The sequence below is a fragment of the Aythya marila genome (assembly GCF_965140915.1).
Source record: "Aythya marila genome assembly, chromosome: 1".
Lineage (NCBI taxonomy): Eukaryota > Metazoa > Chordata > Aves > Anseriformes > Anatidae > Aythya > Aythya marila.
Genome location: NC_139042.1, coordinates 63255211 through 63277523, shown reverse-complemented (window position 1 = coordinate 63277523; position 22313 = coordinate 63255211). Strand labels below are relative to the sequence as shown.

At 47.3% G+C, this 22313-nt stretch overlaps 1 protein-coding gene across 3 annotated transcripts in view; it reads left to right on the top strand.

Annotated features, from left to right (window-relative positions):
• RASA3 (RAS p21 protein activator 3) overlaps positions 1-1961 on the top strand; it is a 140362-nt gene extending 138401 nt beyond the window's left edge. For all 3 annotated transcript variants that reach the window (XM_082755124.1, XM_082755125.1, XM_082755123.1), the window contains one exon: positions 96-1961. In XM_082755124.1, coding sequence (XP_082611250.1) covers positions 96-171 — 76 coding nt within the window. In that variant the 3' untranslated portion in view covers positions 172-1961. The remainder of the gene's footprint in view (positions 1-95) is intronic.
• The last annotated feature ends 20352 nt before the right edge of the window (positions 1962-22313 follow it).

The following is a 22313-nucleotide window of genomic DNA, read 5'->3' as shown; positions in this document are numbered from 1 at the left end:
AGGAAAAGGTTTTGTCTGTTTCTTTCTGTTCTGACGTTCTGGTTTCTGGGCAGAAAATTCTCTATATAATTTGCTGTTGTTGCTGTTAATTCTAGAGAACATCCCATTGGTGACAAGAGCTTCCAGACTTATATCAGGCAGCAGTCGGAGATCTCAGCGCATTCCATATGAAGTGCAAAGGACACCACAGACAGTGCTGAAGGGCGAAGCTGAACAGCAAAGCAAAAGGGAAGCCACACATGTAGCAAAACGTATGGATAAGTGTCAAGCTTACAAACTCGGAGACTTGCTGAACATACTGTCTTTTCAAGGAACTGTTATAATAGTTGCTATGCACTTTATTCATCTGGTTATTGACAGATGATGAAACTCTGCCTTCTAGGCAGCTGTTGTCACGTGTATTTTTAAATTCGCTTTGGTTTCTTGGAATCTAGTGATCAGTTCAATGATCAAGGTGTGTGGACTTCATCTTGACAACTCCCATGCAACTCCTTACGTTTCAGAAACCGAGCGTGCTGCTGACATGCAGCATTTTCTAGAATTGTTGTTTGTTACTGTTTTTGTTCCCGATTCATGTATATTATGCCACACCCCTGCGTGCTCTCTTAGGAACAGCTTAGTAACACTTGGCTTTTCATGCCTGCATTTAGAACAGAAGCAGAGGAAAAAAAAAACTCTGGTGTAATCTCTTTCATTGTAGCTTGTATTATGAGCAGGCCAAGGAGCAGACCTTTTGTTTTTACAGCAGCATAATTTTTTTGCTAAATGTGCACAGTTTTTAATAGAAATTCAGATCTGAATGGTACTCTTGATATTTTTGAGATACAAAGTCATTTCTCCAGCCACAGTCAGCAGACTTTGCTTCTGAAGATGAAATCCCAGTGGTGTAGTAAAACTGACTCTCAGAAATGTGAGCAAGAAAGAAATGAACTCATGTCAGAGCCACTCGTCTCTTTTTATACAGCCCAACAATGGCAATGTTTGAAAGTCTGCCAGCCGAAAGGTGAAGTGAGCTGATTTTGATGACCTTTTTACTGCCACAGCGTGAAGGCTGAATGGAAGACAGGCCTGGCAGCTGAGACACACTGAGTCCCAGGCACAAAAGCTGTCAAGATGGCTTTTATGTGAAAGGATGTTTAAGCACTGGAGTCCATGTTACCCTAGTACCACTCGCTTTTCTGGAAAATAGATTTCTAGCTTTCCCAAACCGGTTTTAAACACTTTTTTTTAATTTTTTTTTGAGAGGGAGAGAGACCTGCTAAAGGCTACTTAGTGTATTAACACATGTAATGGTAACTCGTTAATGTTCTGAGTGTATTAAAAATGGGATGAGCTGCGTATCTCACTAATACCAACACAAGTCGTTAGGGAGGGGAATAAAGATCTGCTAAATACGAGACATATATTTATGTAAGCTGTTTAGTTGTACTCAGTAACCTTCCTCTGTATAAGGGTCTGATTTACAAGACGTCTGGCTTTGATGTCACGGAAGCCTGCATGATGGACTTGAAGCTTCTGTGGCCTGGAGCTAGTGCTGGTTTGATGCTGAATTGGGACAGAAGGCATCCAGCTGTCAGCTCAACGTGAAGGTAGCTGGATCTTTGCTGGAGGTCTTACAGAGTAACTCTCCACCCTGTCCTTGCACCTGATGTGACTTGAGATGGCCGAATGGCCTTGAATGCCTCCGTTTCTTAGTGATGCTCTTAGGAATGAGGTTTTCTTTTTGTTTGAGTATGCAGTAGACCACCTCCTAGCAGACAATATAAACGATCTTTTATTCATCTTCGCCCAGCAGACTGGGGAAAGGGAAATACCGCGTCGCAGAGGTGCATTTTGGACTCCGAGCTTTTAGCTGCCATGAACTGCAATTTTTAACCTGTATTTGTAACTTAATATTGTTTATAAAATACTAATGACCTGTTACGTGTGTTCTACTTGCCAATTAAAAGAAATGTTTTATTTCTGAAGGCTGCGTGTGCATCCGGAGTCTCCTTAGGTTCCTAATGGTCACCCAGGGGTGCTGTTGGCTGGCACAGCATCAGCTGGTCGGAGTTGGGCTGTGGATGGAGCAGTTTTTGCCCAGCTTCACATCGGCCTTTCCAGCTGGTTCCTTGTGTTATTACCTAGTTGCTGGTGCATGGAGCATGCCCTGGTGTTTGCAGAAGTGTTCTTTAGTGTCTGCTGGAGGTCTCCAGAGTTTACCAGTCCTCCCTGGGGACTCACGTGAGCGAAGCTTTGGCTCTGAGGTGCTCTGTGACTGTCACCCAAACAGACACGAGCGTTTCCGAGAAGCGTCTGGAGGAAACCTGCTGCAGACCCACACCAGCTGAGCGACCGTGGTGGTTTAGCTGGTAGACCGCAGCTGAAAAAGAAAACTAAGCTGACGGTGGACAGCTCGACACCGGCCTCTTTATGAAGGTGAACTCGACCACAATACGCAAGGGTGTGCTTCTGCCGAGGAGTTTTCAACCATTCTATAAAATCGAGGTTTTGAGTAAATCTGGTACTAAACTGACATGGGATTGGTAAGAAATGAGAAGATTTATAAATGCAGAATTTCTGTAACACTGTTCTCAGGTGTGTCTGCCTTCCACTCAGCCTCATTCCGTGTATACAAAGACGTCCTGCTAACCCCTCTTGCCTTGCTGCTGTTTATTTCTTGCAGTGATGTCTCCACCTGTCGCTGTAGGCTCTGATTTCCCAGGGAGGCACAGCTGGCCCTGGGAGAGCCAGAAACTTTAACCAGTGGAATCGTGGAGACCGAGAGGGCTTAAAATGAGCACCTTGATTTCCAGGTACTGCATCAGGGCACAGCGCAACCCCCTTGCTGTCTGGATCCTGTGGCTGAATTTCCTACGGGTGATTTTCAGCTCTCTTAGCCTTGGCAAACGTCTGGAAATCTTGAATTTTGGAGTGCCAAAGCACAGTTCATTCTTGTGGAGCTTCTCCCGGCGTCACACAGCCACGGCACTGCTTAAGTCAACAGGAAACTTAAGCAGCCACTGCTTAAGTCAACAGAAAACCTTTGGAAGTTGCTTTTCTATGGCATGACATGGCATGGTAGGTTGATGAGAGGGTTGTGGGCACCAGGAGCAACAAGCCTTGCATGTGCCGACGGCTTCTCCAAGCTCTGCTGGCACCAGTGGCTCTTGGTTCTTCACTCTATAAGAAAAGAAATTGGTGGGAACTCGTGTGTAGCTCGGCTGTAATTCCTGCTCCCCTGCAGGAGCCCTGCTCTCGGCAGCTGTGACACCCTATGCCTGCCATGGCAATGAGCGGAGAGGCTGGCAGCTGAGGAAAGCAGCTTTTATAAATAGCCGGGCTGGGCCGTGATGGCTGGAGACACACGTGCTCGGCCTCCTGCTGCGCCACGGTGCGAGGAAGGCCGCCCCGTGGTCTTCATCAGTCAGCAGGGGGAAGGCTGTCCCTGTGAGTGTAGCTTGTGTAAGCGTGACAGCGCTCTGTTACTGAACCAGTCAGTCCCTGATGTCTCACTGACACCCCCAGGAAACGAGATTGGTGCCCCAAATCACCTCAGAGACAGCCCCAAGGCAGAGGAGATGGGATCTGTCCCTGCGCCCCTGCCTCCGGCCTGTGGTGCCACGGGGCCTCCTCAGGCCGCTAGGTGGGGGTGCTCCCATGCAGGATCCGTCCCGCAGCCCCACCGCTCTCCTTTGTTGTTGTCCCCAGCTGTTAATTAAAGCTGGAAAGCAGAGCTTCAGGTTTGTTCGTGAATGGCCTCACGCAGAGGACTAGCACCTGTTAGGTGACACGGTGAGAGGTGCGGCTGGAGGGGCCGTGTCTCAGCCCAAACTGCTATTTGGGGTCCTGCTGCTGGTCCCTCTCACGCTTATTTTCTGTGGGCTACATGTCCCCGTGCTCTTCCATCAGGGGATTTTTATAGCAGTTTAGGTAGGAAGTGCTGGGGAAATGCAGGAAGAAAGTTCATCTCGCAGCAGAGAAGTGAGCGTGTGCCCAGGCTGCGCTTTTCAGTGTGCAAAAGCCTGTGAGAGGGAGAAGAAGTCAGTGTTAAACACGCTGTCCTTTCTTCTGCCATCTGCCTTGTTTTTCCTGTGACAGACAGAGGTGAGATGGCACCAGATTTCCACTCAGCAGCAAGTCAAGAGGCCATTTCCCTCTACCAACAGCTGTCCGTGTACCTCACACGTTTCCGAAGGCTGGGGAAGCTCTCCTGGGCAGAAAGCTTTTCCACGAATGCCAAGCTCTCCAGGTTTGGCAACTGAAAAGGACGAGAGAAAATTTATTTCCAAGAGACCTGCTGGAGCATAAATCTTTGCCCTCGATGCCCTCAGTACCTCGCTGTTTTCATGGGTGAGTGAGAGCAGGGCTGTGTGCTCTAGGAGCAGGTTGGGTTTGCTTTAAACACTCGGCACAATGCACTGGACAAACCTTTTCCTCGGGCAGTGAGAAACCCACAGCTGATGCTCGGCAAACGAAGGGAGAGTCAGGTTGGGTGCTGAGGGCTCGGTGGTCGATGCTTTGCCCCGAGGAATCCCCCAGCACCCTGTCTCCTCCTCTCCCTTGTGCTTCTCTCCTGCCTGAGGTCTTTGGGAGACGCCTCCTTGAAATGCGAGGGGCAGCGCTGCTCTGCCCGAATACCTAGCCCCTGAATAGCTCTAACCAGCCTCGCAGCTGCTGATGGAAAGAGCTTTTCATTCGGCGGCCTTTCTGTTCCTATTCTCCTCCCTGAGATCATTTTTACCGGAGGAAACGTGTCAGTCGCAGTGCCGGGCTCGCGGGGGGCCGGCCAGGCGTCTCCGCAGGCTGGGTTTCCTCACCCTATTCCGAGCGACCGAGCCGCTTGGCAGCTGCCTGCAAAAAAAAAAAAAAAAACAAGGCTGAGAGGCTGCCGTGGAGGAAAGTGGACGTCCTGCAGGCCATTATCTGATGTTTTCCAGACGACGTCTCTGTCTGGCAGCAAGCTCTCTGCTCCTTCAGCATCTTCAAAAGGCGGATAAAGGAATTGGGCCCGCTTCTCCAGGGGCAGGTTTGCCAATTCTGGTTCCAACTATTTCATCACGGGCTCGGCTAACAACCACGTTAACCCCTTGGGCTATGGCTCCCGGTCTGCTGCCCGTTTAAGCTTGTAAAATTTGTCTTAAGCCCCTGCTTCCCACTTCCCTGCCCTCTGAGCCTGTCCAGCGTTGTGTGTCCGCCCCCCTGCCATGGGGAGCTGTGCAGGCAGCACTGGTGGAAAGCACGATGTGAGCATCCTCTGTCAGACGCTGGATGTCACGTAGGAGCCTAGAGGGGGAAAAAAAAAGACCAAGAAACACAGGCACGGCCCAACTCATCAGCACAACTGAATTAGCGCAGTGGTTAACCCCGTCTCTTGCTGTGAGCGGCTCAGTGGTGCTACCTCATGGCCAGAGGGAAAATTACTTTGGCCTCCCAGTCTCGCTTTTTTTTTGTTATTTCTCTTGCAAGTGGAGCGTGGTGTGTCTCCCTTGTCAGTGCTGTGATGAGCTACCTGTGGCTGCTGCAGAGGCACGGCCTGTGGCAACCTGAGGGCTGAAACCTGTGGAGAGAGGCCTGGTGGCTCCTCACCAACCGAGGCTGGCTGCTGGGGGCAGCCATCAGCTCTCCTTCATCCATGTGAGACCCCTCTCAGGAGATCTTCTCCCAGGGGCAGCAGACAGGGCCCTCACTGCCCACCTTGCACACAAGGAATCACCTCTGGTGCCTGGGAGCCTCCTTGGGAGGTCCCGTGAAGGAGCAGAGCGGCATCTTGCCTAAGCATTCCCATACGCACAACGTTGGGTCTGATATGAGGTAAGATTTTGGGATCCCGGTGACAGAGACATGCCAGGTATGTAGGAGGGGAAAAGAGAGGCCTGGAGATGCTCACCCCAAACCGGAGGCTGCTGGAGCACCAACACTAGAAGGCAGGGGCCATGGAGGGCAGGGAAAAGTGCCCACGCACTTTTCCACGCACAGAGGCTTATTCGACCTAGGGAAACTCCTCCTCTCCCTGCTTTTGGGACCTGGAAGGAGCTTTCGGTGACCTACAGGGGAATTTACACAATCTCCCAGCACTTTTTACTTCCTGCCCGTGGCTTCACATGGTTTCCAAGAACCCCACAAGCACGCATGACATGTGCTGAGCCACCACCAGGCAGGAGAGATGCTGGCTCTGCAAGCCTGCGCAGGCAGCAAGAGAGAGGAGCCCAGCCAAATTACTTTTTTGGTAAGGTTTTCTTTCAAAAAAAAAAAAAAAAAAATCAGAAATATAAATTTAAGCTAAGTTTAAGTCCCTAGAAAGCCCCATGGAAGAGCATCGGTATTGCTTGTGGGGGAACACTCGGCTGGAATTTGGAGCAGAAAACTTGAGTCTTCTGAGAGGACTATTATACCTTTAGCTTGACTTCATTTTTTTTTTGTGGTGTTTGATGTGTGATAATTGTGCTATGCTTTCACTAGGGCAAAATTCTGACAGCCCCAGCTTAAGAAAATGCAACCTTAGACTTCAAAATCTGATCCAGCTGCTCTAGGTTTAAAAAAAAATAAATAAATTGTTCAAGACGTTGAAGTTGAGAAAGGGTCTTTCCTATTTTCTTTGTTTGTGTCTTTTTATGTGTTCACAACTGCGTGCTCCATGGCTGTGTGTGCAAGCACGCTGGCTGGGTGTGCAGGTGCATCTTTGTTTCCCACTCACCGTCTGCCAGCAGGTCCTGTTGCATACCCTCAGCCGAGTGATAGTCAAAACAAACCAGGTGTGATATTGCAAGCAAAAAGAAAAAGAAAAAAAAAAAAAAAAAGCCCACAGGATAAACCACACCGCATACGCAGCCAGAAATACAAACCATGTGCTCTTTGGCACTGCTTGCCAATGTTTCACACGTCTCCTTCTCCTAACACGTGTTCCCTGTAGTTACTTCCACTGACAATAGCTCTTCTTTTCTGAGCTGTCTTTCCTGGATGTTTTAAAGGTGGGCATCCTCTGAAAGGCATCACCCTCTGGAAGAGACTTGTTTTGATGAGATGCTGCATGACCCAGGCGCACGAACTGCGATACTGCAGAATAAAGGTCTCACCCGTGGGAGCTGGAAATCCCATTTTTCAAGCATGTTCCAGATGTTACATACACCAGCATCTTCCAGAGAAGGAAGAAAATAACTTTTAAATACGTTTTCTGATTCTTTTGTGAAGCAGAAAAAGCATCCAGGGGAAGTGTCCTATGGCAGAGGACATGACGCCAGCAGAGCCAGGCCCTATCAGTGAGTCTCCAGCAATTAAGAAGACTTTTCATGTTATACTCCCTGTCTGTGCTGTGATGAATTCACGTGTGGTGCTGCCCAAGGACAGCTTTGAGCACTTTTTCAAGCACATGGTGCCGTCACACTATCTGGCAGCCCAGCAACATTGGGCTGCATTGTGCTGGACGAGTGGGAGCCAGCCTTTGGATGCGTTTTGGTATTTTGGCTGGGTGCCTGTCCTTTCTCATTTTGGTTTTTACATCAACAAAACTCCCTTTTCAAACTGCTGCTGCCCCTGCAATGCTCACTGAGGAAAACCCCTCTCAGAGCCTCCAGCTTTCTCTCCCAGCCCCAATTCCTGCCATTTGGTCTGCAGTGGTTTCACCAGAGCTAGGGTTGAGGCATATTCCCGTTAGGGTGAGAGCTGGCGTCTTGCTCACCTTCTTCCCCTGGACACTACATTAAAGGTATGTGCATGAAGATCACTTTGAGATGTCATCCCAGCTCATGGCTTGTGTTCCAAGTTCATTGTAGATATTTAAAATCAGATCAGATACTCAAAATCAGCAGATTTCACAGCCTAAATCTCCAAAAAGCTGCTGTCCCGTCAGGTATTGTCCTGACACTAACTCCCTCATAATCCCCCTTGAATCAGTTTGAATCTCTCCCTGGGAAGCTCACAGAGATGATGCCAAAAGCAAATGCGGTGGGATGTATGAACACAAACCAAAACATAAACAGAGGAGGAGTGGCAGAAAAAAGCCTAGAAAATACAACAAAGGTCGAGAGACCTACATACTGATGAAAGATTGAATATACGAAACTCTTTCAGCCACAAAAACCTACGCAGTGAGAGGGACTGGCAGCAAATAATGTAAAGAATATAAGGAAAACCCATCAGTTAGCCTTCATCCAAAGTACATTGCAATACCCAAGACAGATGAAGAGCACTGTATTTTTAGGAGCCTAAAGTGCGAAAATCTTTTGACGCAACAATCCCCACCAAGGGCAGCTGTGCCAGACACACTGCCAAGCCTCTCCTTCTACTGTACTTCCATTTCTCATCCCCTACTGCTTTACGTTTTTATCCTTTTACCAGATGTTCCTCGCATACCTTACAGGCGCTCACAGCACTGCGAACCTCCCGTTGCGAATCTCCATCCTGCCTGTGCATCCCATTTGGTTTCAGAAAGGAGTTGGGGAAAACTGTGGGGAAAAAAAGCATGCTATGGGCAAGCAAAAATGCATGGACTGGGAGACCTCCAGCTCAGCAAATGCTTTGTCGGCCAGTTGATGGGGGAGTGCTGCAGGGACGTGTGCTCACCTGTCCCTACAGCCTTTCTCTGCACCTTCTAGCGGCTGTGTATCAATGGTACTGGGCTGGATGGACATTTATTTGACATGTTTCAACCATTCTGGCGTGCCCAAGATGGCATGGATATCCAGCCCCTCTTGTTCCTGTTATTTCCAGGAGGTCTTTCCCAGAGCCCCAAATACAGGACCTGTATTTGGAAGATGCATGCCCGACATTGCAGACAGGCAACTGCTCTCGGCTCGTTGCTGGTGGTCGCTGAAGTTTAGGCCACTTGGCCAAAGCTGAGAGTACTTCTGTTTTTCAAATTCTTTGTTCTGCTGCAGGACAGAAGCGAGGCTTCCCAAAGTTTTCTGTGAGATCTCCTTGTTCCCAGCAGAGATAATACCTCCGGGTAAACACAGATTCAAACCAGTTGAAAGATGTTAATCATTTCCATGTCGACGAATTCCCCTCTGGATGAGAAATGCGATGGCTACAGCAGTAAGGACTCCGTGCTGCTTTCACTCCCTCGCCTGGCTCAGGTGGTTTCCTTCAGGTCACAGCAGGAAACTGCAACTGGGCACAGTGCTGGGCTCTTACCTGTGGGAGATCCTGGAGGTTGCTCAGGAGAGAGTCCTCAGGCTGCCTTCATATGCACACCAAGTATAAAAGAAACATGGAAAATAAGGACATGCTTGACTGCAGCATGTAAATGCATTTGTATCTTCAGCAATTGTATTGAGAAAGGTCATTAATCTTCAGCAGATTTTATCAGGACTAAGCTGTCTTCTGTGAAAAATTGTGTTTGTCTTTCCCTTGTTCAGTTACCAGATGCAATACTTAGCAAAATTCCCTCCATACCTGTGGGTTGGCAGCTGCAGCAGGCTGTGTTCCCCTCCATCTGCATGACTTTTGGGTCATTTGGCAGGTTTCAAGTCTGAACCCTTTTTTTTTTTTTAAAAAAAAAAAAAAAAAAAGCAACACAGCTGATTCCCTCCGGGCTAAGAAGTGTCTGAGAAAAAATCCTTCCAAATTTGTACTGGGTATTACTGTTACCATCAGCTTTATTTCCCTGTTTAGTCTCATTCGTGCTCACTGAAGTGACCTTTCTCCTTATCACATTCAAGTGAAACAGGCAGCAGTCCGGGTTATGATGAGATGTTAACTGCCCAGCGTTTCCTCAGCACCAGACAGTCACCACTCACCTGCCTTAAAACATTTCCCTAATTCTCAAATAAAGCCCAAGCGAGCAGCCTGCAAGGGTCATCCGAGGAAGGTGCCTTCATGAGCATGTCACGCATGTAGCAGCATCACGGGTGCCTTGCAATGCTGGAACCGAGACCTCTCAGTGAGGCCAAGTGAAGTGGTGCCACCTGGATGGAAAAACAGGCAAGAGAAGTGTTAGTCAGTGTACGTGTTCTCCTTCCCCACAGTGAAATCTGGATCTGGTGCATCTTCTGCCCGAGGCTGGTGAAAGCCCAAAGGTGATGGGAGCATCTCAGTCTCCCCAGTCCTTACTCCACACCCGACATCTCACTCCTCTGCTCCCTGAGGAGGTAAAGGAGTAGCTGGTTTGAATTTAAGCTTCATTTAGCAAAAAAAATAAATGGTCTTTTATCATGAAAGACCATTCTGTTCAACTCACTGTTGCAAAATCAGCTCTGCTTGGGCCGAAAGGCAGCATACCACTGAACGACACCGCTTATAAATGTAGGAAAACCAAGCTCATGATGTACCTTAAGCTCTGTTTCTGAGCTGATTATTTTTGCAGAACACAATATTATTTCCTTCTAAGGACAGAATCTGCCTTTTTTTTTTTTTTTTTTTTTTTTTTTTTTGTCTCTTGTTATAATTGTGCTTTGTTTTGCCACATGCTTGTGGCTCTTCGGCCTGTGCTCTTATTTTCATATTGCCCCGCTTGGCAAAGGCACTGGGGCTGTGGTGCCGAGTATTTGTCTTCAGGTCCCTGATGGCTGTGGCTTTCTAGTATCTGGTATGGTCCTGAGAGGAGAGAAAAGGCTAATATCTGCGGGGTGAAGTCACAGCTCTGTGGACAGCAATGGCAGCATGCCCACTGCCTTCACCCCAGCCGCGTGTGAGGGGCAGCTTATCTTCATGGCCGGGTGAGGAGACACAGAAATGTCCCTCATGTTCTGCCTCCACATGGCCCCAAAAGAAAGGGGAAAGAGGTCTGGTGGCTGCTCCCAGGCAGGAGACAGGAAAGACCCTGTTGCAGAAAAAAAAAATTAGATGATGTCTGTACCTAAATATGATTTTTTCCAAATGGGCCAGAAATGTGACTTCCAAAATAACTGTCTCCACCCTTCATTCCCAGTAGTCCATGCCCCCATATCCAGTGTGGTACATGATACCTCACCCTTCAGCATCCCAGGCCTTCCCCCAGGGCAGTTTGTGTGAGCGTAAATCAAACAACGGTTTTAGCGAGCTGCTATCTCCTCCAGGCAGCTATTTTGGTACTTTGGGTAAGATTATAGCCATTCGCCTGTTTGTAGGATACGGTTTCATGATTGGCTCGAGCAAGTTTGCGTGGCTGCTGAAGACATAAATTATTAAGTTGCCGGGACTGCATTCGCCACATCCATAAAAAGTTTATTGCCCCGGCCTTGAATGATCAGCATTTTCTCCCGTTTATCCCCGTGTCGTGCAGCTCTAAGCATCCCATCTGTTGCAGGGTTGTTTGCCCTCCACTGCAAGAGTCAGGATTTCACCTTTACCTTTCTCACGGACGAGCAGAAGGACTGATCACAACCTTCTGCAAGGCCACTGAAGGGGCAGTCCCTCCAAAGCAGGTTTTCTTCTTCTGGGCCTGGGGCTTGTGAGGGTCTTTTTGACACCTAGAGGTGCCAACAGGCCTTTTTGGCACCTAAAACACATGTGCGAGCAGGCTACCTAAATTAGGCAAACTGGATCCCGTCCCTTCCTCCTATGCTTTCTTCAGCAGATGTTTTCAGTGAGGCAGTGAGGTAAGAGGCGGCTTGCACGGCTCTCTTTGCTGGAAGCCATACGGTTAAATACCGTAAGCTGTTGGCCAAAGCAGGCCAGAGCCTCCTACGGGACCAATCCTGCCCTCGCTGAAGTCAGTGGGAACTTTGTCTGATTTTGCTGGCTGTTGTGAATTATTGTTTAAGTTATTGCATCATTTGGGGATTGAATTTACCGCATCCATAAAGAGTTTATTATCCTGTGCTGGAATGACAGCAATCACATTTTCTATTCTGTTTATCATTGCACTGCTAGGCCTTTAAAATTATAACCTGTCATCTCTTGTGTACAGGGACTTCTTGCCATTTATTACCATAAAGTCAGGATTTCAGCCGTATTTTAGCACTGAGGGTTGGGAGGACTGATCTCAAATTGCAGTTCATGTTTTACTGCTTAAGACTCTACGGCTTGGACCTGGTCTACCCACTCGGAAAAGATGAGATTTGTGCACAACCAGCTCACCCGGCTGGCTGATAATGAAGTGGGAGAGATGCTACTTGTGGGGAAGGTACCTGTTGGGCCTGACTCTGTGACTGGTGTTCCTCTCATCTTCACTGTTTGAAATGAAGCATAGTGACTTGGGAGGGTTCGTGCCCTGGACAATGCATATCTACATATATAAAAATGTAATGGAAAAATGAGGTACAGGCACTTGTTCCTCTCCTGTGCTTTTGTTGAAAATTATCTCATCCATGCTCCTCTAATCTCTGACATTGAAGGGCCTGATCCAAAAACCTCACTGGGACAACTCAGTGGAATTTTACTGGGCTTTGAAGGTTTCTAATACGTATGTAACCTTGGAGAGGCTGGGTAGTAACCCAGCATTGTGTCCAAAGGAGGGTTATCCCACTGGGTGCCCTGGGCTAGCGAGCCCTGCTGGGCAGGACCTGAAGCCAGAGCTCCTCTTGAGGGTGTGATTCTCCTATACAGTACCTCTGCCTCGTGGGTGTTTAATTTTTGTCTTACTTGCTCATATTTTGGCATTGCTGCAAAAACTTTCCTGGCCTTTGAAACATGAAGATGTGTACCACGCGAAGAATAAATCAATAATCTGGGTCGAGACTCGTCATGAGCTGGGCCTGTCTGGAGTTGCCTCTTGGAAACCATTTAAATTAACTTCTTTTAACACTTCTGTCATTGCGCTTCACGGAGCCCAGAAAAACGCCTGCAAACACAAGGAGGTGCAGCCTTCAGCAGCTTCGCACCTGATGTGTCCTCTGCGTGTCAAGAAAGCTTGTCACGAAAAGGCAAGTCCTAACCAAGCCCAAGTCCGTCAAGCCCTAACCAAGGTGGACATCAGCAGGCACTCTCTGGTTACCTCTTCCCTTGCGGATCGGCACTCACAGTTTCAGGAATGGCGCGGCTGGGAAGGAGCAAGCATCCAGGCCTAGCAAAAGAGGACATTTCCTGATGGTATTACAGCTTAAGCTCGGCAAATGTATTCAGATTTTTAGTTTCTGTGGTTACAGGCAAAGTTTCTTCTCATGATCACATCAGCTCAAACAAGCGAGTCCTTCCAGAGACGGTTTCATGCTGAAATTTTTGGCTCCCTCAAAGAGAAAACTGGTTGGGTTCAAGCCCCCCCAATAAAAAAAGGATTTTGTATATAGAACATCAAATCGAAATTATTGCTTTTCCCACCACTTTGCAATTCGGTCTGGCAGAGATCTACCAGATCTTCATCCTCCTGAGCCTTGTTCCTTTAAAAATCAAGCATGCCACTTCAAACTGCGCTTTGACAAGTTTCAAAAGGAGTGAAGCTGTGGTAGGAAAACCTCGAGAACAAACAGCACTTGAGTACAAGATAGTTTCCAAGAGTCCCTACAACTGCTGGACCTCTGGAGACTGTCTGCTACAGCAGGATGTGCCAAACTGGAAAATGGGGATGTAGGTTTCTATTGACCCCCATCCAAGCTCAGCACTCCTCAGGCCACAGTTTTTTAATCTGGCTCATCTTTGCTTATTACTCTTGAAAAATACAATGAAACATTCTGAGATAGTCTTAAAATAGCTCAAGTGTGACTCGAGTCCAGCAAAATCTTGTCGTTTTAAGCTTAAAGAGAATGTTTTATCCTTAATTTGCTCTGCAACGTTCAAATCCACAAGATGAGGTGCTATTTGCACCGCCAGCCCCGCGTGACTCTGCTGGGCCGGGGCCAGGAGCAGATCCAGGTTTCCATGGGTGGAGGCAGGGACCAGCGTTTCATTTCTTCAGCATTTGCTCCGCGGCCAAGCCGAAGTGTGGAGGAAGCAACGTGCGGCTGGGCGAGGCGTGCAGCCCTGTCACCGCGTTTTGGCAATCTGCTGAAACTTTCAGCCATGCCCCTGAGTGCCCATGAAAGCCAAAAGGCGTAACAAACCCAAAGCAATCACCTTACCAGGGCTTGGTGGCAACCACGGGCAGCTTAACCAGACCTCCTCCTTCATACGCTTCATTTTCCGGTCACAGAAGAAAAGACAAAATCACAAATGCCTCTTAAACAAGCACCAACATTCAGAATAGCTGAGAGGGCGAGCTGTAAGCATCCCCCAAGCAGACAGGCACAAGCTGGGCATGGGGACGTAGAGGCAATGGCTGTGCCACTGCTCAGCAAACGTGGCTAATCACTCTCGCACGGCTTCTCTAGGCAGCCCGGAGATTTCCATGAAGAGTCTGCTTTACAGTCTCCCTGAAGGGTAATTAGCAGCAATAAAAATGTTTTCGGAATTGCTGGCTGGTTTATAGCATGTGCAACATAGGAGAGCTCCGAGTCCCAGCATCAGCTGTGAGGAGGCTTCATGCCTCCAAACCCACGAGCAGTCCAAATCAAAAGCCTGTGTTTGGCCTTTCCGTCAGCAGCAGCAGCAGCAGCCTGGGACATGCTGGGGAGGCGTTGCTGCAGGCAGGACAAATACAGAAAACCCAAACATTGTCTTGAACCACCATCCAAATAAAAGAAGCAGAAATCTCCCCTGTGGAAACCGAATTCGGAGCTGTGCTCCTACGCGGAGACGGCTGGAGCCAGCAGGAGACAGTAATTTTGCATCTTTACTTATTTGAGGAAATTTGCAAGGCGAAGAAGCTCACTGTGATGGTGTTTCACTGATCAGGCCTGTGTCCTCTGCTGAACCCCTCAGCTGCCTCTTCATGTTCAGATTTCAAAATGTTCCTTATTTGCTCAGAGGTCCCTTCGATGAGCCAGGAGGGAAGAGCTTGAAGGGAGCATGAGCTGCAGGACATGCGAGGGGCTCTCTGCTGAGTCCTACAGGCTTGCAGAGCTCCCAGCCAAGCTGCTTGTGCTGCTGGGGACTCATCACCTTCAGCTCTTGGGGACAGCCTGTTTTTCCTTCCAAGCAGATCAAAAGAAAGGGCAAAGGGAAATCCCATTAACTGTACTGTAACTGGAGATGTGGGGTTCTTGCAAGAGTCGATAGCAATTGATGATCCTGACTGAGCTCAGGTATGCTCTTTTCCTTGCTCTCTCCAGTAGATTTTGGGACTTTATACCTACTGTTTGACAGTAGGTATATGAACAGTCAGTCAAGACCAGTATATTAGTATCAGTTATCTGGGAGTTGGTAGCTTGCTCAGTCTTATGTTATCAGGAATCAAAGTCCGTGTGAGAAATCACTAGCATGGTACAGTAGCAGTCTGATCCTACAAATTCATTGGGACATTATAAAGCACTGTGCTTGAAGACCTTTTGCTCTCAATCATTCTTTACTGCATTGTTCTTCATATCTGGTAATGTCATATATATACAGAAAAGAGAGGTCTCCATTTACAACTCAGAAACCAGTTGCAATTTTTCATTGGTTGGGAAACATTTACCCATAAAATCATCATTGAATTTATCCTCCTTTCACTAACTAATACCTTATTGTAAAACTGACTACTGGTTTGGCTTAGGTGGTTGTCATGAATCTTGTAATAAAGCGATATGCATGTACAACGAGCTATGAGTTCCTGCATGTATCCTGAATGAATAAGGCCTCATTTATATTCCCTCCATTGGTGGAAAGGGCTAGTTTTAAAAAAGGAGTTTTATTTTAAACCTGGTATATTAATAGTATTCAATATTAAATTACGCCCAAAGACTGCAAAATTATAGAGGAGACATTTTTCAGGATAGATACAATGGCTAAATAATGTTCGCAAGAATGCTCTGAATGGAAATAAATTTCCGCAAGGAAAATATTTAGACAAATGAATTGGTCTGCATTTCTTGGCTTAAATTCCCAAATAATGTTCTTACTCAAGTACTTTAAGAGCTTCAATGGGTCTCTGGTTGGCATTAAACGCTAAACATCAAGTGGGTTGTGCTTGAAACTGCATCAGATATGTTTTGATCATTGACTGCAAGGCTGCTGCCTCTCTTTAGCTCGTTATTAACAAAACTTACTTCTATAAGTAAATAGAAGATGGCTTGGGCAGCAGGTCGTGTTCTGCTTTGCTGAGCTGATGCTTTGTCATCGAGCTATAACAAACATTTTACAGGTTTTAGGTTTGGATTGTTCCTAGCCCTACCCTGTGTGGCTGTGGAAGAGGCTGGAGCTGACCCTGGAGAGTAGGCCCTTCCCTCAGCACCACCCAGAGCATGCCCACCACCGCCCTTTGTGCAGCATGTGGCTACAGAAACTGCATGGATACTGGGGATTTAGGGACCCTGAGGAGTCCTGAGCAGCCAGACAACTCTGGACACCCAACGGGACATGCTCTGAGCTCTCCCCTCCCTCCTGCTCAGGGAGAAGAGGATGGACAGGCATCATCACCCAGCCCAGTCCGAACTCCACTCTCATATTTCTGCCTGGGGCTAGGCTGGAAAATGGGCTCACTCACACACATGCAGAAATGGAGTCTGCTTTTGGTCACTGAAGCCATGGACAGCGTGATGATGTGGTATTTACGTCCCTGGCTGGCCCCTGCCACCCATGATGGGCCATTGCGCAGAGCTGCTCATCCCTCCTGAAGGGAGGAGGCTGCATTCCCAGCACATAATTAGGGGCATCACCTCAGCATCTCCACTCTCTGTGAGAAGAGAAACGGGTCCTGAGGATGAGGTTGAGGACAAAGAGATCTCTTTACTTTCACACAGCCTTGGGCTGATCAGCACGAGTCCTTCCAGGGAGAGCATGGCAGTGACAACCAGCGTGACCTTCAAACCAAACCTCTCTACCATACCTCAGCATTTCCTAGGCCAGCTCTCTGCTGCTCTCCAGCCAAGCATACACACATGGAGCTAACACAGCGTGCAAGAGCAGCTGGGGAGTTCACACCTTGCCCGTTTGATGAGGGACCAAAATGTAATGAGCGGCAGTAGGTCAAGACGTGTTGCCAGAAAGACCCAAGAGCGCAGTGTTATTAAACACAAGCCACCACCAAAGCTCTACAATGTTTGGTATGCACAGATGATGAGAAAGTAGTCGCTACTTGGCAATATCCGAGCTTGGAAGCTATCAGATAATGGCCTGTTTTTCCAAAGGCATTTCTCATTGAGGGATGCAAGCCATTCTCATAAAGTTCATATCTGCAGGCCAGCTCAGCCTGGGCTGAGCCAGGTCTGAGAGCCAGATCCCACTCATTTTCCTCGTGATTATAACATGAAAGAACAAAGGGCTATATCCTGCCATTGATACTTTTTCAGAACACTCAATGGCATAGCTTGGAGCCCCAGATACAGATCAGTGGCAGGATGCAGTCATAATGCCCCAAGCTGAGCTACAAGAATGGTGTCTTCCTACTTCAGCTTAATATGAGATAGGACTTGCACGTAATGAAGGCCAGATTTTACATTTGAACAAACTGTCAGAGTATCTATTGCATCCTGATGAAGGAATTCTTGAATAGCAAATCCCAAACTCGGCACTTCAATAAATCTAGCAAATTTGTTATACTACACCACGCTGAGAAACCTTTTCAAATCCTTTCAGCTCCGTCTTTGCAGGTATAAAATGTTGATTGAGACTGCAGATGGAGTTGTTACCAATAAAATGAGCCACCCTAAAAGATGATATACGATGCTTCTCCATAGCACTCAGTAGGAGCTTTGCCATGTCTTTCAGTTTATGCAGGTCAAAATCTCTGCAATGAAATTGTATTTTAGAGCTTGCTAGCTGCCTATCAAATCAGTGAACGTCTATCTAGCCTTTCCTTATAGTGTGTACATTACCGTGTGGATCAGTTAAGAAGTCAGCCACGGAGGTCTCAGATGAACAATATTTTTAGAAGCTAGCTTATTCTTCTACCAGCAGCTATTAGTCCAAACAACCCATGACAGCTCAATTTCTCTTCAAGCTTTTTCTGCCTCGCAGTTGGAGGTAGCGTTTCAAAATATCTGGAAGGGTGCTATTTGTTTTTCTTCCCAAATTCTCCGCAATGATGTTGTGGATAACCACAAAAGGATCATCCACATTCCTTTATGGTAGTACATGGGGATATGATTTATTCAGAACCGGAGTGTGCTTTAAACGCGCGCCAAGTCAAAGCGCGCCGCGTCCCAGAACGCAGCCCTGGAGAATCCACCTCGGCTGTTGACAAACCTGGCTCCGAAAAGCAACGTCTCGGCCGTCCAAGATTAACAGGGTTTGTGACAGCGCTGCGAAAAGCCTAGGAGGCTAAGGCAAACCAAGCAGGCCATCTGGGACTGTTTAGCTGTTCTTACTGTGTGATACCATAACCTGGCGTGAAGGGCTGGAGCCTCCAGCAAAATCAGACATGACAAAATCTTCCGAGCTTAGTCAGAAACAATAATTATTCTTTTCTCTGCAAAGAAGCAGAAACCACTGACTTTTGCATATCTGAGAGCAGTTTGACAGATCGGAGCGGCTGGGCAGCGATGTCTTTTTCTTACTGATCGCCTTGAAATGCTGGGGGAAGAAGGGCTCGTTAGGCTTTATTGCAGAGCAAATATTTACAGCCACAGCACTGGTTCTTGTTCCTGTAAATGAGGTCACATCTACATTGACAATGAGGGCCAGCTCCTGAAGCAGTCGGGATCAGGCCTCCCCTCCCATGCAGTTCGGCCTATCTTCAGGCGTGCAGAGTCCCGTTCACACAGGTCCCAGAAGAAGCTGGCAAAGACCAGGTGGCCCTGAGATGAAACACATAATATTGTAATAATCTCTCTCTTCCCTTGATGGAGGCAAACTGTGAACTGGAGAGTTTTTTGGGTTAAAAGCTCGGAGGGGGATAACTGTTCCTCCTTTCTGCAGGGATGGGACAAATTCGCCCTGGTGCTACTGCTGATGTGACACGGGCACAGTGGGATGGGAGCCCAGCTGCCATAGCTACAGATCACCACACGGGCAGAGATATCAGCGGCATTAGCAGGGCAGAAACCATGGGGACCAGATACCAGGCGTGGTGCTACCCCCAGTGCATGAAGTGACAGCTCCTGCAAACTGGGACTGCTGCAACGCCTGTGCCTGAGGGAACAGATGCTTGAAATTACACAGTGAGGTAGCCTGAGGTAATGCTGGGCTTTTTTGCTGGGTCACTGAAGGATAAGGGTTTGGGAACCTCAGGAGAAAGCTGAGTAACTCCTGCAAGTTCAGCTGAGCATACCTGGCAGCTGCCAGATGAGAGGAACACGAGTCCGATACCATCATATGGGACATCCCTGAGAGCAAACTTCCCTTGAACTTATAACCATGCCCACCTCACTGCGGGTCAGCTGGGCAAACCTAAATCTTTTACATATTGTTTCTCCAAAACTTCTGTGAGTGTCCCTGTAAACACCGCCCCATAAATGCTGTCATTCAGGGTAAATTTTTGTGGTAGGTTTAAGAGAAGGTAAGCTCAGGACTGCCTGTGGAAACAACAGATGAAAGTGCTCCTCAGAAGAGGTGTAGGTCATCCCCCAGGCTGTCAACTTCCCTGTCACCTACAGGGTAGGGCTGGGCTTCTGGTTTGGTAACATTTTTGCCCTCACTCTGTGGGGTGCACATGACTACCCACAATGCAGGATAATGATGCCTTGAGCAGCCTTTTTTAATTTTATTTTCCACTGACACCCTCATGTAAAAGATAGCCTCCGGCTTGCATATGCTGAACGGTGCAAAAATTCAAGCAGTGCCCTAAACGTTGTGACTTAGGACTGCTTCTTGGCACTTGAAGGGAAAACAAGAATGTTGGAATCTGCGATGGCTGAGACTGAGGTGTTCCTGTAGCCAGAGTTCGCTTCTGAATTTGAGGAGTTTTGCAGAAATTTAGCAGCCTGAAAAGTAATGAGAGAGGTTACGATCCCAGAAAGAACCCAGCTGGTCCTGAGATCAGGAGAACCAATGAAGTCTGGTTTCTTGTGGGCTTTTGTGCCATGCACATGCTGGCTGCCACAACACGGAGCTGGTAACGATGGAGATTTCTCTCTTTTCCCTTTCATGATGCCTTTTATTTGATTTTTTTCTCCTCTGTGGGGCTGCTGATCTTGTAAGCATGTGGTGTCTATGCCATTGCTACCTGCAGCCACGTCTAACCAAAACTGGCAAGGGTTTGTGTGTGTCAGAATGGCTTTGAAAGGAGGTTAAAGACAAAAAAGCACCACGGCTGTGCAGGTCACACTGCATTTAGAAATCAGGCTAATACATACTTTAATATTTGTGTGTGTAAGAGCTTTTGTCTTTAAATATCTGCTGTTCCAGAATTCTGTTTTCTTTGGCTGCTTTAATTATAGCATTGCAGATTTTTCTTCCCCTCATTTGACTCTTTTGCTTACTATATTTTACTGGATTCCCTCACGCATGTGAGAGAATGTGTTAGCTGCTAAAAGACTGTCCTTTGGATGAGCAGTGATCCTTGATTTATAAACTCGTCTAGTCACTAAGGACTGACCTGTAGGATTTATGCAGATCTGGACTGCTGAGAGAACAGCTCCCCACCTTACAGCCATGAAATCTGCAGAGCAGATTGTGAGATCAAAACCTGCATTCAGCCTTAAAAGCCAAAGTTAACACAGGGTGAAATCCCAGAGGCATGAACTCAGAAAAAAATTTTGGAAAGCAGCAAAGCCTAGGGGCATCTGAACAGAGACAAGTGACTCAGAAACAGGCTTTTAAAGTGTTGTAGTAGCAGAAGTATGAGCCAGATGGTAGTGTCCCTCGACTATGTGTGTCCGAGATTTGGGATGGAGCTCCCCTCCTCTGTGTGTGCTGCTGGGGAAACCACTCTGCAGATGGGATGGGTGAAACTTCTCCTGGTGCAGTCCTTCAGGTGTTGGGATATTGTCCCAGTAATCCTGTTGCTGAAGACATGGAAAGCTTTCAAAACCCCCTGCAGAACAATATCCTGCTTTGGCCAGGATGATGGACAGAACAAGAGCCTGACTGGTCTTTATGGTCTGTAACTATTGTCCCAACATGATGTGGGAGAACAGCCCGCAGTGGGAATTTTATGGTGCTAGTTTCAGCCAAAATGTGTGTTTCAGGTCTCAGAGACATAAAACAACTTCTGTTTACAAATTCCTCTGCGATTGCAACATCACGGCCAGGACTGAAGGTGATTTCAGATGATGTACCCAGTCAAGTTGTCCTAGACTATACTAATACTGCTGTATTTCTGGGCTCAGTAGTCTACCTTCTTTCTATCTGGCTTGGAACCTGTGTGTTCCTCTTCCTGTGTCTTGTACAGTCACAAAATTAGCCACCCAAAAACTTAGCCAACCAAAAACTTAGCTTCCCTAAGTTTAAGTACTGAAGAGCCATATGTTTCATCAGGGCACTGAACAGCACGAAAAAAAAAGCATGGCCATTAACCCAATATCCTCCATATACATATCAGAGCTCACTGCGTTTAAAGGAAATTAAGAATTTTTGAAATTCTTGGAAAAATTTGGAATTTTTGGAATTTCTAAGAATTTCCCTAACTGCCATGAATTTGCCATGAATATTGCTGCGGAGACTGTGGATGCTCAGCTTTTCCTTTCTTTTCCAGAGAAACAGAACTTGCCAGTTCTTCACAGCTAAACTAAAAAAGGTCATGCCCCAACCAGAAGAAGCCCTGAAGAGCTGTAGGTGCTGATGCTTATGGCTTTTAACAGCACAGGAGTCTTTCCACCTGACAGCAGAGGTCTAACTAAACAGTACATGCCCCCGAAGCCTATAAGCTGGCCATGTGTTTCATTTATGGCTATGTCTTTTTGTTCAACTTGAATTTGGACAGTATTTTGCACTGAGTGATTTCCAGAAAATCTTGTTCTTCATCCTGCTGGAATTTTTAAGGAGATATTTGCCCAGCTGTCCACATGAGCGTCTCTTGTAATGTTTGATCCCTTGGAGAACAATCACGGGTGAAATCGCACAAAATATTGTGCAATTCTGTTTTTTTCAATTAGGAGCTTGGAAATAACAAATATACTGGCATGTGGTTTCGGCCTGTTCCCTTCTTTCTTCGACTTCCTATGAAGAAGAAATAATATATTCATTTTCTGGAATATAGGGGCTGTGTCAGCCAGTATATTGACACATCTGTGAAACATACAGGCTTGCTTCAAAACAATGTTTTCTCTCAGAAAGGAAATTGAACCGAATTTCTCCTTAAGTCATTGGCCAGCCATGCAAGGACAGGATGGGAATTTATCCTGCTTTTCACCAGATCTCGGCAGTCCTCAGATGACTGGAGCCCTTCGATGGCTCCGTCGTACACAGCACCTGATAGGCAGCATTGGGTTGCAGCTCCTCACCTCTGAATTTGTCAAGAGTGGAGGTCCAGAAAAAGGGGGTAGAACCAAAAATTCTCCCCGCAGCCTTTTCCAGGAGGTATTTTGCACTTCCCACAAGAGGAGACATCCTCGTGTGGGGATTCCTTGCTCGCCTGTGAGGATGCA